This window comes from Osmerus eperlanus, chromosome 7, assembly GCF_963692335.1.
Source record: "Osmerus eperlanus chromosome 7, fOsmEpe2.1, whole genome shotgun sequence".
Taxonomy (NCBI): domain Eukaryota; kingdom Metazoa; phylum Chordata; class Actinopteri; order Osmeriformes; family Osmeridae; genus Osmerus; species Osmerus eperlanus.
Genome location: NC_085024.1, coordinates 15,605,252 through 15,622,182, shown reverse-complemented (window position 1 = coordinate 15,622,182; position 16,931 = coordinate 15,605,252). Strand labels below are relative to the sequence as shown.

Here is a 16,931-nt window from a genome sequence, read left to right as displayed (position 1 = left end):
TCTCTCATTGTTCAACATTTCAATTGCTGTGAGTGTTAATGGTTTGTAAAGATACATGTTGTGTTTGCTGTCTGTTTGTCTATAATTCCATCCTCTTTTAATGCTCTTCATTACAAAAGACAGCGGTTGGCCAACAATGTCACAAAGGTCACTGAGCATGGGAGTAGGGGGGAGAGGGGAAGGTGAAATATGATCCTCAAAAACACCATCCAAAAGCATTGAGAGGGAGGAAGAGAAAGAAAAAGAACAGAGAGAGAGGGAAAGAGAGCGACACCGCGAGAGAAAGAGGGAGAGAGAGAGAGGGAGGGAGGCGAAGAGGGAAAGAGTGAGAGAGACAGAGAAAGGGAGAGGGGGTGGGGGGCCCATGGGGGCAGTGGGAGAACAAAAGCAGGCCTTCTGCTAATTGACTGCAAAATTAGCTTGCTTCCCCTGTGGGAGCCCCACCGGGCTGTAGCAGATGGAGCCGGAGTGGACACCCTGGCCGAAAAAAGACACTGGAGCCTGCTGTGAAGCTGCCCACAATTACAGGTCACAACACTCCTTGTTTAACAGGACTGAGAGAGGCAGGGAGAGGAGGGCGAGAGGACCGGGGGTCAGGGAGGCTAAGCTAGCCAGGCCCGACCGACAGGAACATTTGACCACCGCTCGGTTGAATTCTCAAAGGGAACATTTTTACTGTCTTCTCATTGCCTGGAAATGTGAATGGCCCAATCCCAGTGCTCTTGTTTTCTTTTCATGACATACAATTTTTTGTCAACTTTTTTGTCAGAGATTCATAAGGACCAAATACTGCTTAAGAGAAATTGTCATACTAGTCTATGCCATCCCTTCAGAATCAAGTTAAAATGTGATGTGTGTTTCACAAGTGGCTCTGAAGTCAAATGTCCCGTATTCAAGTAAAATATTCCAGAGTTGTGCTTTAATATCATATTATACATTCCTTTGTTGCCAAGTCAATTTTCAAAATGGTAGGCAAAGGTGTTAGAAAGTGAAGAGGAGAGCAGCCCAAACGCTAGCTCCAAAGGCCTGATAAAAGGAGAAAGAAGAGGGCCAGTCAAAATATTTGGTAGTCTTCGCAGAGACTTGTTAGGAGGGCCAGCACGGTGCAGTCTCCAAGCACACCACCTCTGAATAAACAAGTAGCTACTGTTGCTGTGAAGTTCAATTACATAGCTCAAAGCAGTTCTTCAACTGGCAAAGCCATTCCCCTTTCGAGGGATTACTCTGTGGAATGTATTTACTGTTTCTTTCCTCCATAAAGGAAATATGGAAATCAGAGAAAGCTGGAGTCACCACTCATAGGCCTGTTTTGAAATTCAAAAAAGGTGCGGAGAAAACTATATTGTCCTTTTGAGGAAGGAGGATGCTTTCCATTTTGCCCTCACCATGACTGTCATAGTAATCTGATATGACAAATTCACATACAGTGGATTAGCTGGCAGTGGAGAAAGCCTAAGCAGTTAATATTTGTTGATGTTGCTTTTATCTAGCAGGTTTGTGTCCCTGGGCAGTGGTTACCTTGGCAATGAGGATACAACCATATTTTTTCTCTCTCTCCCCCCTCTGCTGTTAGAAATACCAAGAAGATTCTCCTCCTTCTCCAAATTCTAGGGCCAGCGGGCTCCTCATCTGTTTGTATGCTGTCAAAATCTTTGATGTTCCCCAACTCTTGATGTCAGGCTATGAAAAATGCTTAGCTCAATTTAAGCCTCTCGCAAAAAAAGGCTAACAACTGTAATTAAATCATTAAATTCTTGTCTACGCTTCACAGAGCATAGAGAAAATTAACTTCCCACCAACCTCATTTTCTACTTGAACATGAAATAATGATTTTTTTTTTGCTCATATAATTACAAAGCTAACATCTGATAGAGTCAGCATCCAGAGGGGATTATCACATGCATGAGTATTAGACCTCATTACCAGCTTGACTGCAAAATTATTACATCTTGTAATTGGATGGCGAGATTTATACACAGATTGGCTGGGTTCTCTGTAAGATTGTAATTACAAGCTTCATTGGTTCGCTACTTATCGGAACTTCACAGAGAAAACAACTGGTAAAATGAAATGAGGATTTCATTAACCTATCGCCTTATCATGGGAGAACCTGTGTAACGTTCATGTATGCATTAACATAAATAGGATCATTCATTTCTCTGCCAGATAGGGGTGGAACTGTTTTAGGCTATGGGGTGTGTGGGGGTTTGGGAAAGGGGGATGGGGGCTGGGGGGGTGGGGGGTAGGAGGGCATGATTGGAGGGGGGCACCCAGGGTTGGTGGCAAACACTCATTCAATTCGCTCAGTTTATTTAACCTTCATAATCCATGCTGATGGGAAGGGACGCAGGGAGGGAGGGGAAAGGGGGGAGGGGGGAGGAGGAGAGAAAGAAAATAATAATGAATTAGTTGTCTTGCGCTACAAGGGATGAACTCAATATATCTATTACTTAAAGACTAACTGACTGTGAAAGTGCTCGTTTCACGAGAGGAGAGGCACAGGTTCTCTGGGGCCCTTGCAGAGGTGGCTCCCTTTGATCTCCCTTTCAGTGTTAACAAAATCTCTGGCCATGTTCCCCTGCTCAAACACAACGGCAGCTGGAGATTGGATGCCCACATAAATAACCTCCTTTACACAATGACACTGGGGGGATCGATCCAGATTTGATGGGTGCTCAGACAAAGAGGGTGTGTGTGTGTGTGTGTGTGTCTGTGAAAGGAAAGGAGGGGGGCCGAGTGGCAGAGGGTAACACATAGGATAGGTGGTTTTGGGGTGACAGAGAGGGGGGTATATAAAATTGTTCAATTACTGAGCAAACACTCTTTTTCTTTTCTGTAACAAGAGATTTCACGGTGTGGGCCCAGTATGTGACAGTTTCAGCTGAGTACCACTAATGCTAGCATTACGGCTGCTCCAATCAGCTGGACCCTGTCTTGAAATAGGGTTGTTATTCAACTTCATTGTCCGGATTAGATTTTTCTTTTCAGCTGGGATCAATGGTCCTTTAACATGAGATGATGCAGAACCCAGGTTGCAACCTGCCAACCTGCACCTTCTGAGACCTCCAGTCAGGTCCGGGTCCTTTAGCTCTCACTCATTCATTCATAAGTGAATTTGACATGGAGTTGTTTCTCATCTGAGGCCCCAGAATCATAGGATCCAGAAGGGGTACTAGTTGAAGCAAGGAGTTGCTCATCTCTGTAATGTGAACGCGAACAATATTGTATCGCCGGTCTCATAGCTGTTCACCAGAGTACTCTGAGTCTAAACAGTCATTTGTATGAACTTTGTGTCTGTTGTCTGGACAAAGGTTTTATAGTTATTGAACATTGATTGTACCAATACTTGCATTGGCAGTGCAAATGTTGTGGGTTATTGTTGTCAATTGTGAATGTTAATCTGTCTGTCATGGTTAGGTCTCAACCAAATAACAGGATTCACTATATCTGAACCAACTGGGCCCTGAACGTTCAGAGTTATACTTAACTGAGACTGTACATATCTCTCACAGGTCCATGTGTCACAGATCAGGGCTCAGGAAAACCTTTTTTTTCAACTAATTTATTTCTAGTGACCTACGACTAGTAGGTCAATTAGTAAGTCAATTAGTAACTCCAGGTAATCAAACCTCACAGGCTATTCAAATAAGGTTAAGTCAAATCCGATCAATGATCAAGGTAATATCCCTGTTTAGAGTGAGAGGGGAGAAAGCCTGGGGAGACATATCTGTTCTAACATAAACATAAAAACTGCAGGTTTCACTTAGAATCAATAGTTTGTACAAACGTGCTGAAAAAGAATCATAACATGATAACATATAAAAGCATCTGTCTCATTAAAATTCCATTTGTCTTGCTGTCTGTTGATCATTTTATCTATATGTCTATCCTTATCCACCACTATCAAAGCATGTAATTTCAAAAGAATACCTCTGTGTATGGAAATCCTTCAGCGAGTCAGCCCTTTCCTTAAAATTCAATTAACTCAGTTTATAAATGAAAGTGTGAATTATAATCTGAAAGCCGATTTGCATGCTCTCTTTTATTCTGGTGTGCGGATGAGAAAACATCTGAAACAGGATACCTACTTACAGCACATTATGAGTATTTGAATTCAATATTTGAGTCTATCACATTCAGACTTAACATAAAAGTGTACATGGACATAAAAATAAGACTTTGATATCCATGTTCTCTTTGTACAGGGCTTTTTCTACACATAAAATAAATGTTGGCAGACAGGCTGATTTATTACTTGGTATGGTTGTATTTGACGTGTAAAGATTTTAAACAAAGTATTCAACTGACACTGCAAAACACACACAAGACACGAACAGGTAGGATTAGTCCATCTCTGAGTTTAGTACTCAACACATGTATTTTTCCACCTAAATCCAAGACTTGATGTGACAAATCTTAGCACAGGGACTCATGGTACAGCTACATTCAATTAAGGGGAAAAAAACATCATCTTTATCAGTTTGTGGAAATACCTACTTTACTGTAATAATCCATGCTTGAAGATGCCCTTGAGGACACTCATCATAACGTTCAAAATAACTACTGCTGATGATTATTGATCTTTCATCCCAAACATTGATTTTCAAATGTGAGTACCCTAATGATGTCTTCATACTAATCCTTTAATGTCAGTGGGCACCTCACATGAAGTAGCTAGCAAACCCCAAACAGCACCCATAGACAGGCACAGAAGCCTGCAGCTCCTCTCCAGCTATTTATTATCTTGAGCCCCTATGGCAGTAGGAGTATTTAACCTCCATTAGATTGCATGTTGATATGTTTCCCCAACAAAATGCCTACACAATTAACACCCGTTACTCACATTACTTCTCCCTCACTTCAGCCCAGCCACATCCGACTTGGGGCCCACCTTCTATTCAGAGGTGGTCATGCCCCAGGGAGGAAGCCCTGTCCTTGGCTGCAGCCTTTGATACATGGGGAGTGTAGTTTAGAGGTGAGCTCTTTACCGCTCAGGGTATTTTTACAAGTCAGTCAGAGTTGTCAGTAATGTAATATGTTGTGACTTCAAATTATTGTTTTGGGTTTCTGTTATCAAAGTCTGTTTTCGAAAGCTTTATAGTGACAAATTATGTAAACAATCTGTTAATGTATTTTACATAATCAATGTGTGTATGAAAAATGTATGTGTACAGTGTAGTTAAGAAATAATATAATGTTATTTAACACAGCACTTAAATAAAAAAAATAAAAAACTATTAAAAAAGATATGCACGGATTATCATGCAAAGATCATGTAAACATATTTTCTTATATAACATATACATATCAAATGCAAGAAGCACAATAGATCAGTTTGACCATATCAAATATTCCTACATTACCCACCATGCATTTATGCAAGATCACTTCATTCTGCAGGAAATCATTGATTTGCATTCTGGGAAATGTAGTCAAAGAACATTCTTATTGTAAGTATGCAACTCCAAACCACTTCTTCAAACATAGAAACCAACCTTGAACTTAACTCTGCAAGGAATAACAAGTATTATTTGTCTTAACAGCGTGGTTTCAAACCCTTGAGTCAGTCTCTTCCCTCTCCCTCTGGACCCTTCTGGTGTATGGAAGCTGTGTGATGTCATAGCTTTCTACAGGCAAAATAGGAATAAGCAAACTTGCCCTCTATGTGTTTAGCTGTCAAGTACATAACATTTTGACCTTTTGACATCCACAACAGCCATCTTTTATTACCCAGGAAATTCCTGGTTTCCTTATAGCTGGGTGTGGTACCAGGACTTCTGTATCAAATTTCTCACATTTATTTATGAAGGGGCATTTATATTTTGGGTCTGGACATTAGAGGAATGACGATTGGAATGGGAATTGTTAATTTTCAGTGGTTCAATGATTTAGACATCCTCTGCTCTCTGTTGGGAACAAGTTTCATTTCAACACATAATTTGTTAATCCACATGAAGTGAAAAGGGACATTCCACAGATGTTTAACCTCAACTCAACTTTAGCACTATGAAAGGCAGGAAAGACTGTCTTTCACCATACTTACTAGTTCCTTTAGACACCGCTGAGCTGCACAGTGATAGACTGTACTCAGCACAACCAATGTTAGTTCGAATGAAAGTTTACTTTGTTTATGTTCAGTTGTTAATTTTGAAAGTATTAGTGGACCATCACTTGACATGACACCTTTATACAAATTTCCTCAACAAGTATGCATCTCAAGTTAATAAATAATGAATTTGTATTTATACTTTTGAATTAGTGAGCGGGACCTTTCTAATATGAAGGAGCTGGATGCAGTGCAGTTAACTTCTGTTTATTCATTCATTAAACTTAATGTATTCATCTTCTTAAGAATGGTGACCAGTGGCAAAACATTTTTTATTTTAGCTGAGAAAGTTGAAAATGTTTTTATTATGGACAGTGATCATCAACGTCACAGATGCGGGAAACTGGGTCTTGCTGACTGGGTCTTGCTGACTGGAAACCTACGGCCATGTTGAGTTGCATTGAGGATTCCACTGAGCAACTAAGAATGTGAGGTGTCCTGGTTCCTTTTAATAGCATTAGAAGATCAGACCGTATAGGCTGTAATCTGGTCGAAGAGGAGACTCCCACTCCGTGCTTTGATCTCAGTCCTTTTGGATGTTTAAAGTTGACAGTCTTGGTTGAATGCCATTCACTGTTTTCATTTGTGATGCAGGAGGTCGAGGTAGTCGCATCTACACCTGCCTAGCGGGAAGAATTTAGGCTACGTTGTTGAGCTCGGGGATAATGAAACGCCTTTTCTAAGGCGTTTCATTCATCTAGTATCCTGTGAAATCCACGCAAACATTGTCAGGTAATGTTTTGAGATAACAAAGCCAGTAATATAGGCTACGCTATGTTAATTCAAATCAATGTGAATGGGTCAAAGAGAAGAAAAAAACTTGGACACGTCAAAGTTTATTTCCGTCAAAGTATATTTCATTTCATGTGGTAATCCTATAAATACGACCGCTCGTGTGTGTGTGTGTGTGTGTGTGTGTGTGTGTGTGTGTGTGTGTGTGTGTGTGTGTGTGTGTGTGTGTGTGTGTGTGTGTGTGTGTGTGTGTGTGTGTGCATAAGGCAGGATAGGCTACCATGCGTGCCACCATCCGTGTATGGTTGAAGTCCATCTGTTTTCTAGGAAATACATCCACAGCTCATGCAAAGTCTGGGCTTCAGCATCAGGACACAGTATCGTATTCGGTATTCGCGGGTGTGTTCTACAAGCACTAGCCTATCACACTTTCAGTGAGGGTTGTGCAGGTGCTAATGTGAATTTAGGAAGCCTTATAAATCAGTTAACAATAAATATATTGTATTGCCCTCACGTGCATTGTTCGACAAGTAATTTTTTTTTTTTTGGTACCGACTAAATATTCGAATTATAACATCCTAATTCCCTTCTTTTTCCCATTCCCATTTTACCAAGTTTGGTTGATGCAAAAGAGTCGCTTATTTATTTCACATTTTTAGGAAAATACATCAGTAATTTTATTCGTCTTTGAATTGTATTATAATTATCTTTATATTTCACCATATTATTATCAGCTGTATCAGCAGAAAAACGCGTAAATAGTATTTGTCTATTGTTAGTAATATTACGTTTAACAAATATTCCAACTCTATATCATTTATTTATTTAATTATTTTGAGCACATTTATTTTTGCTCTCTTTTTTAACGTCTCTGTCATCCCCATTTGTAGATATTTTCAGTCTCTTATCAGCCCCATCTTCAGCCCTGCACATTTCCAGCAGGTTATCACAATTGCCATTCCTCCTTCTTTCTGATGTGTTCCGCTGATTACCATCAGTGCCCTCAGATATTTTGAACAGATCCGCGCGTTGCAATATCCACTCTCAACCATCTGGTGCTGATCCAAATCACTGACTCCGGCTCAGTCCTTAAGCATTCAATCTACACAGTCCTTTCAACCACCATGACTTGGAGTTGGGAGATTTCAAATCGCAAGAACAGCGACCCCACATAGGTGAGTCCACCTGGTGTTCCAAAAGTGTTCGGGGTTAAATTTGTCGTACGTCTGAGCTGGATATCCAACTTATCAAAAATGCTGGTTGACAATTCACTTATTTTAGACATGACAATTTAGAAATATGGGAAATATTGCTAAATTACTTTTTGTCTTTTTTTATCAATGAGTTTGACATGTGAAAAATGTCAAAAATATTTATGATTATATAAGTATTTTCTCGTGTTCCATAGCCTACTTCAATTTATTTATTTTTATGTTTCTATGTTTTTAATATCCCCATTGTTCACTGACAGGTGCGTTTGCTGCCTTTTGCCACCTTTTGTTTGTTAGAGAATCCTTAAAGGCGTTATCAGCTAACAAAAATGTAATTTTCAAGGATGAGCACTGATTGAATATGTCCCAATCAGTTAATTGTATTGTAAATGAAACACAGGCGCTTGGTATCTTAACATGGTTTCCAACCACTGGTCAACCTTCCACGCGTTTGTCCTCTGGCTTCTTTTTGGTTTTCAACATGGAGACATTTAAGTGAACAGCTTCTGTTGTTTCAACTATCTCTGGTCTAAGTCTTTCTGATAGTAAACACAACCCCCCCCCCCCTTCTCTCTCTCTCTCTCTCTCTCTCTCTCTCTCTCTCTCTCTCTCTCTCTCTCTCTCTCCCTCCCCCGCTCTCTCTCTCTCTCTCTCTCTCTCTCTCTCTCCCCATACACACAGCGAGGGTGTTGCGGATATAACCTAAACAAGAAAATTTAGTTAAAGCAAGTCTGCAAAAAAAACAAAGCTGGACAGAATACATATATTATTATTTTTATGAGTGTTTTTAATGTTTAATATAAATAATAGGCATGCTACAATAAAGTGAATAAATATGTTTTTTTTTTCACTGTGATAGGATAATATCTATAGCCAGCTAATCAACATACAATATATTGCAATAGTAGTTTATAAACCAAATCAGTTTTATGCAAAACTAAGAGTAAAATATGATTTTAAGTTTAGTAACCTTCTAAATAAACTAGAACATCAGAAATCCCTACCTCACTTGGAGACCTCTCACCAAATGCAAGAGTGTAGAAAAGAAACAGTGAGGAAAAAGTAACCTGCATGCAAGCAAAGGTATATTTTTGGACACTAATTATTTCTAAAAGCAGAAAAACGTAATCGTCTCTACAACCAATTTGAGATCTACATTTGCAGTCTTGAGTTTTTGTTTCGCTTGTTAATTACAAATGTGTAGCTATTCAGAGTAAGTTCCGTGTTTTATCGGGTTTATTTCCGCGATGTCGGACAGCTGTAAAATCGTGTAGACAGGTTGTCATACAACAATCAAAGCTTCAGTGAATGGACTCTAATGCTAAACATTTAACATACAATACTCCAAACACTGAGAGAGTGGCCCCAACCAATGCTCTCGCCACATGCCCCAACGAGGAGGAGCTTGCAGCTCAAGTAGGATGCCAATCAAAGCATCAACTTCAAATTGTATCTGAGAGATCAGCCCAAGACCTAGGGGCAGGCACGTCAGTTGGAGCTCAATTGTTGATCTGATCACATCCAACGGACTTGCTGCAAAAGAGAGAAGCTGAGATTTAAGAAGGGCAGAACCGTTTCTTACCTATAGTACGACCGTGCTGTTTGAGCACATTCACTTTGACTTCTTCATTCTTCGGTTTCCTTTTTTACGCACGGTTTTGGGCTTATACGACTCGGTGGAGGAGATGTCTTTCCCCCAGTTGGGCTACCCTCAGTACTTAAGTGCCTCCCAAGCGGTGTACGGAGGTGAACGACCGGGGGTCTTAACTCCCTCAACCCGCGGAGGGAGCACTGAAATTGCGGGAAACCCATCCGCGGCGGCTGCAGCAGTAACGTCGGTGTTGGGCATGTACGCCAACCCGTATGCAGCCCACAACTACAGCGCCTTCTTGCCTTACACCAGCGCTGACTTGGCTCTTTTCTCTCAAATGGTGAGTGTCTGTTTCGCTGATGTTAATAACGTTATTTGTTTGTTTACATTACCTTTAAGTTTGCTGTGTATAGAATGTATCCTACACTATGTATATAGTCTGTGTAGAAAAAGCATTCTCAAATCCGACTGCTATATTGTCTTCCAGTAGTCTAGCCTCTACTGCGCTCGCCGAAAGTTTAACTTCTAAATGGGATGAGTAAAGTGTAGGCTACTCGTCATATTGTTGGTCAAATGTTGCTGTAAATGGTAGGCTATTTTGCATTAGGAAGTAGTGTACGTGTTTTTTGCAACTATAAGTTAGGATATTAAAGGAATATTTTGAAATATGAAAAAAATATCCTTTGCCTGGCATTTCGTTTTACGGATTCAATGTTTACTTTGGAGCGTGGATTCACAGCGATACTTATTCATAGTGAATGCAACTAGACTAACCTCTGGTCCAACAAAAACTGTTTTCAAATTGATGATAAATATAATTATTTAAATACCAATGTTTTACTTTGGCTGAATTATAACAACTGAATGGCTTTTGCCAGTAATTACTCTACTTTGCGATTGGGAAATAGGTTATTCCTTGGCTATAAACAAATGTTTAACTACAGCATAAGCGTTACACATAATTATTATAGCCATGAACGTTACACATAATTATTGTTGTCTACATAGGCTATTTCACACTAGATTGTTTGACACTTGTGTAGCCTAATAATTACGAGGAGGCTTTGAGCTAAAAGTTTACTATTCAGTAAACATAATTTTATATTTTCTCAGATCTAATCGTTATAAAATGCATTTTGGTTTCGTCGACCTTTCCAAATACATATGCTTCAAGTGCAATTGGGCCGACTGAGTATGTTATAGGACACTGCACCAGTTGTCTGCAGTTTCGGCGTCCAAATAACTCTCTTTTTCACTTTGGACAAATATAGCCTAATTATTGTTCTGCGAGGGAGCCTTTATACCTTCGGAGGAAAGAGGACAGATTCATATTTAATTCTATCCACATACTATTTATGTGATACTGTTAGGTGTACAACTGCTTTAATAAAAATGTGTTTGTACGAAAGTATACATTTTTAATGGGGACATGCATGCAGTCAGATAAGTGTTGAGGCCTTTAGGCCTACTTAATATGAAATGCGGTAGCGGTTACGGGCTGCATATTAGACCCCGCATGGTTAGATTAATTCACACCATTGGAAACGAGATCAGATAATTACAAATTATCTATCCACACCAATGTAAATACATAGTTTTCATCCTAGTTGGGTTGTGGTTCTAAATACACAGAATATGTTATGTTGACAACAAAATGAGTCCCAACTAGAATAGTTGGGAATTAACAAGCCAACATGATCAGCAGCATTTGAAAGTATTGTAACTTTTTAGCAACTTTATTTTGTAATTTCAAAACATGTAACATTTCAAGTGTCTTTCATTTAAAATTGATATATACCTAATTAACCCATATATCTTGCTTTAATCACTTCAGGGTTCCCAGTATGACCTAAAGGACAGTCCTGGTGTCCATCCAGCCAGCTTTGCTGCCCACACATCCCCAGCCTTCTACCCATATGGCCAGTTTCAGTATGGAGATCCAGCCAGGCCTAAAAATGCCACCAGGGAGAGTACAAGCACACTGAAGGCCTGGCTGAACGAACATAGGAAGAACCCCTATCCCACCAAAGGAGAGAAGATCATGTTGGCCATTATTACCAAGATGACCCTGACGCAGGTCTCTACCTGGTTCGCCAATGCCAGGAGGAGACTGAAGAAGGAGAACAAGGTGACATGGGGGGCGAGGAGTAAAGAGGATGAAGACGGCAACATATTTGGCAGTGACAACGAAGGGGATGCGGAGAAAAATGAAGATGAAGAGGAGATTGATTTGGAGAGCATAGATATAGACAAGATTGACGACAATGACGGAGATCAAAGCAACGAGGACGAGGACGATAAATCCGAAGGCAGGGAGCGCGGGGAGCTGGACAGCTTAGAGAAAAGACGAGCCTTTGCACTGCAGGCGCATGAGGCGTTTGACAAATCAAAGAATGGCATTTCTGTGGGGAAGGATCCTTCCGATGGCAACAACACCAGAGTATTGTCCCCTGACAGACAAGGGAGTTTTCAACTCCCAGTGAACAATAAACCCAAAATATGGTCCTTAGCTGAGACAGCGACCAGTCCTGACAGTTCACAGAAACCCACATCTCCCTCTGGGCCTGCTACTCACACCTCACCCCAGATTCAACACCCAGCTTTTCTGCCGAGCCATGGACTATACACTTGCCAGATTGGAAAGTTCCACAACTGGACAAACGGCGCTTTCTTGGGACAAAATTCCCTGCTGAACGTGCGGTCATTTCTGGGAGTAAATCAACATCATCACAATCACCACCTACCAGTGCAGCATCAGGCGTCGGTGGTGGTTTCACCGGTGGCAACACACGAGAAAGCTTCTCAAGACCTCAGTCCAAAACACATAGGTATGCAGTGGCCATTGTTTTGCTTTTTGCACATAGCACACAACATTTTTAGTTATTCCACATGCAAAACTATGGATGCAAATGGTAGTGCATTGCAAACACACATACAGCATGCACACACCAAAACAAGGTTAACTGTCTAATTATACACTCTTTTAGCATAATATTTAATACTAAGGAAAATAAGTAAATTAAGTCTAATCTTCTCTTTTTTTTGTAGATCATGAAAATGTTTTAAGAACAGATTCGCCTCCAACACAGCCTCTGAAGTCTTCATTTCGACCAATTCATGACAGGTGAGAAATTTACGCAGTGATAAAGCATACAGCACATTACAAATGTTTGTAGAGCAGAGGTGTTGTTTCACATTCATGCATAACTGTCTATAAACAATCCTGTATTTCAAAATTACAGACACAATTGGTCCATTTGCTAGTTTGGTTTATTTTTCATTCTACTTCCCTAAACAGTTGTAATGTGTATAAAGCCCTAGAGATCCCTAAAGAACTGATAGGCAACACACCTTGCTATATTGAGCCGTGTTTCCACCGCAAGAACTTTACCCCAGAACAGGAACCAGGGTCTAAATTGAGTTTCGGGAAGCTTGCTCGGGGTTAGTACTTTCCAAAATACTGGACCTTTTGGGGTGGGGCTTGTAGCGCTGAACATTTCTGATTGGTCGAACACTCGCAGCAGCATACAAGTATTTCTACCGCCATTTTTAAAATTCTGCGGCTGAAAACAAATACATGTAGCCTATACATTCGAGCTGCGTCTGCAGCTGGTCCCTTCTCACCAAACACACATAAATATGGACAACAAAAGAAAATATGATAGATGGATCAGCGACGATGTCCAGGCCTTATGAAGCCTTTAGAAACAAAAATCCAGCAGATATTGGAATCAGTGACCCGCTTAGACAAAGTGTAGGCCTATTCCCAAATCTGTGGCAAGCTAAGCAAGATGAACATTTTCATACCGTGAAATGTATAGGCGTATTTATATTGCAGTAGGCTAAATCAAAGTTTATATTTCTATTAGCCTATATTTATATTTTCTTATGGTGCATACGTCAGCGAACACATTTGCCGAATCTTCTGGGGAAGGTTCCAGAGGTGGAAACGCGGCTATTTCGACTTCAGTAGGGTTGAGTGTTTTGTTTTTTCCACACCGTCAGTCAAAAAGATGGGTCTTGCTTCTAAAGAAATAGTTGTGACTTTGTGGGTGACATGGGGTCTCGAATCCAGCCCTCCCCCTTAATTCCTTCTCTCAGGAGGCTGGCTACTTATCAAGTCACCGAGTAAAACGGGACCTGTCTGGGATATGTGCTTTTCCTAAAGACCCTTGGGAAGACAAGAACCCACGGGAGCGTTCTAGCATTTTTTTTTCTCCAAGTTTCCTCAGTCTCGAGTGCCATCATTACACAAGGCCCTTTCTTATACCGGCTTTTTTTCTTACTTGGTTTTATACGAGTGTGCATTTGAGTTTTTATGATATATTTGACATAGCCAACTATGGATATAGCAAAAACGTCGACATTTCCTATGAAAGTAAAACATATTAGAATTGTTTCAGTTGTGAGTTTGGTCAGAGACCAAATTGTCCAATTGAATAGGCCAATAGCAATAAGCAGATTTAATTATTTTATTTTGACACAGATTCTCTTTTCTTTCCAGCACCAGGACTCAGCAAGATGCCACGCAACGAGTTCTAACGGCACTGTCCTCAGCTTGATCAAGACATAATGCCCCGAAATGACTTTACGCACTCATAAATGGACAATGCAAAATAACTTAATTCAGCGTATAGCATTCAGTCGATGAAGAGCAAATGGCGTAATTTGATAAATCCTGTTGGGTGGATTTCTCTATAGTTGTGTAGCCTATACTCGCGCCTATGTTACTCCCTCCAGTTTGCCCTGGGACATTTGATAAGCTTTTTATTTTGTCTTGTGTTGGTGTCCTCTTTTATGTAAATACAGTGATTTAAATTTGTAAATAGCGCATTGACGGAATTTGTCCAGATCGTATATTTTGCCTAATAAACTAAATGAAATTATAGAGAAAACCAAAGAATACACACATTTCGTTTCTGTGTTAATATTTAGCAAGGACAATGGTCATCCTAAACAGATGATTAGTATTTTGGTAACGCATATTGTTATTATCCAAATTTGTATTATTATTAGGCAATTATAATTACAGTAACCTATGTTCTCATCAGTACTCGCTGCTGATGTGAAGAATTAAATCCTGACATTCGTCCTATGGAGATTGTGGGTAAGAAGAGAAGGAAAGAAAACGTTCTGGGAAGTCTGCGTCTCTCTTCTGGGCTAATTTTATTCAACTTTCCTCCGTTAAATGGGGGCAGCGTCGATGCATTGAGGTGCTAATAAGTTGCCAGATGGCTGTTGGTGACAGAAAATGGACAGCAGCAGCTGTGTGCATCATTAAGTAATAATATGGGTACGCCCTGTCCAAACAAAATCAAATTGTCAAAATCTAATCTGTCAGAAAGAGAATTCGATTCGATAATAAATTATTAATTTTGCGAGGTTATAGCGGGCGTTGACATTGTTAGAAGGGTCAGTGTTTGGGTCCGTTCTGTTCTGTGTGATATCATTGGCCTATGAAGAGGCCTGTCCTAACAGAGACCAAGAAAATGTATTGATTCCGTTCAAAAGCCTATAGGCATTGGTAATAATGAGCAAAGTAAGATTTAGTCATCCATGTTGGATCTGTTGATGCAAACCACATTGTAAAATTTATTAATGGATGTCAAAACAATATTTTGTTTGAATATTAATGATAGGCCCTTACCAGTAATAAGAACAATTGCAATAACCTACCAATAGTTCTATTGTTGATTATAATGCAACAACTGATTAGGCTTGTGGAGGCTAATAGGCTACTATGGCTACTAGGCCCTTTCATTATGAAAAAAATAATAAGAAGAAGAACAATATAAATACGTTCTAGTTTTACTAACATAATTTGAACATTTGACATGATATGTCCTTACGGTTTACTACTAAACCTGAACATTGCACAAGTCCCCAGACCAAGAGGATGAACCTGTGGAATGGCAACGTACATCTGATTTGCAAGATCGCAGCGACCTCTATGGGCTAACCAGATTTTCTGAGTGAGTTGCCCTCTAACATGAAATTGAGCTGTGCCCTAATTTAAGAAAAAACGTCTTGGACTATAATGCTTCTCGAACTATGCGATAAATACGATACAAATATATTATTCTAATCAATAACACTATGAAAAATGAATAGGCCTAATGAGGTTGGAATGGGATGTAGGCCTATGGCCAAACCCGTAGATACTGGCAGGCGACACAAGGCACCAATCTTTAAAAATAATATTTATAGCCTACAATTTAATATATTAAATAGATACTTGGGTACTTAAATGCAGTTCTTGATTTTACCAATAGCCTATATTGACAACAAGGTGAGAAGCTTTCTGGCATGTTTTATTTGTTGTCAAATTGTGATTAAAATGTCACAGAAAGGAAATATTGGGTTACTATATTCAAACAGTTATAGGTTAGGCCAACATATGGGCCGGCGTCAACACGTCAAAATGCTGAGGTCTAAAGGACTTAATTTTCATAATATGTTCTCCAGCCTAACAGCCTATTTAGCATTAAGCGCAGAAATCTATCGCACTTCAATACCCATTCTCTGGACAGTCACGCCGTTAAGAGTCTGTTGAGAAATTAACAGAGGTCAGCGAGGTGCTCTGCTTGTTCTGGGGTCATATGTGTTAGTTACACCTTCTGTCAAATGACCAACTGTTTAGGCAAAACCGGAAACAACTTTATTTACTCACACTCTAGACGCAAATACACGTTTTATGCTCTGTGGGAAAAAAAATGCCATAGGCGTAAACAGGCGAAGGTAGGCCTATCGAATAATAATTCAACAAATAATACCGTGGCATGAAATCTGGTTTCAATCTATTTTGTTAGTTGGCCTAAATCTTTGGAATTAATAAATAAATAACAGCCGTGCTTTGGAATTAAATGGAAACAAATAAAATCGTAGTTAAGCATATGAGTAGTCCTCAACTAAGTCAACTAGGCAGGGTATTCACCCTGAAATCTCCCGATGCACTGAAAGGGTTGTCCGTCCATTAAACCAGGGCAGGTGTGCAAATTTCATCTTTCCACCGCCATTTGCACATCACATCTTTGCATGAGCTTTTGTGCCTGAAATTGAATAACCTCCCGGTGTCCCATTATTTCTTTTGTAGCAAACCAGCGTGAGGTTAGTAGAGGCTGTAGCTTGGGGCCATAATATTGTGTTTCTTAATTTATACAAAATTATTCATTTAGCGCTGGATGTACAGTGAATTGTCTAATGAGTAATAAACAGGGTTGGAACCCATAATTAGGCTGTCACTTCCAGCAATTTCCTCACGTTGCCTCAGGCCACAAGAACTGGAAAAACA

The 16,931-nt window shown here is 39.9% G+C and overlaps 1 protein-coding gene across 1 annotated transcript; it reads left to right on the top strand.

Moving 5' to 3' along the window:
* The first annotated feature begins 9,522 nt into the window (after nt 1–9,522).
* Nucleotides 9,523–14,542, top strand: irx1a (iroquois homeobox 1a). The gene is made up of 4 exons (XM_062465203.1): nt 9,523–9,980; nt 11,475–12,468; nt 12,689–12,764; nt 14,145–14,542. Exons 1-4 carry the CDS (start codon nt 9,735–9,737, stop codon nt 14,200–14,202), a joined length of 1,374 nt encoding a protein of 457 aa, XP_062321187.1. The 5' UTR covers nt 9,523–9,734; the 3' UTR covers nt 14,203–14,542.
* The last annotated feature ends 2,389 nt before the right edge of the window (nt 14,543–16,931 follow it).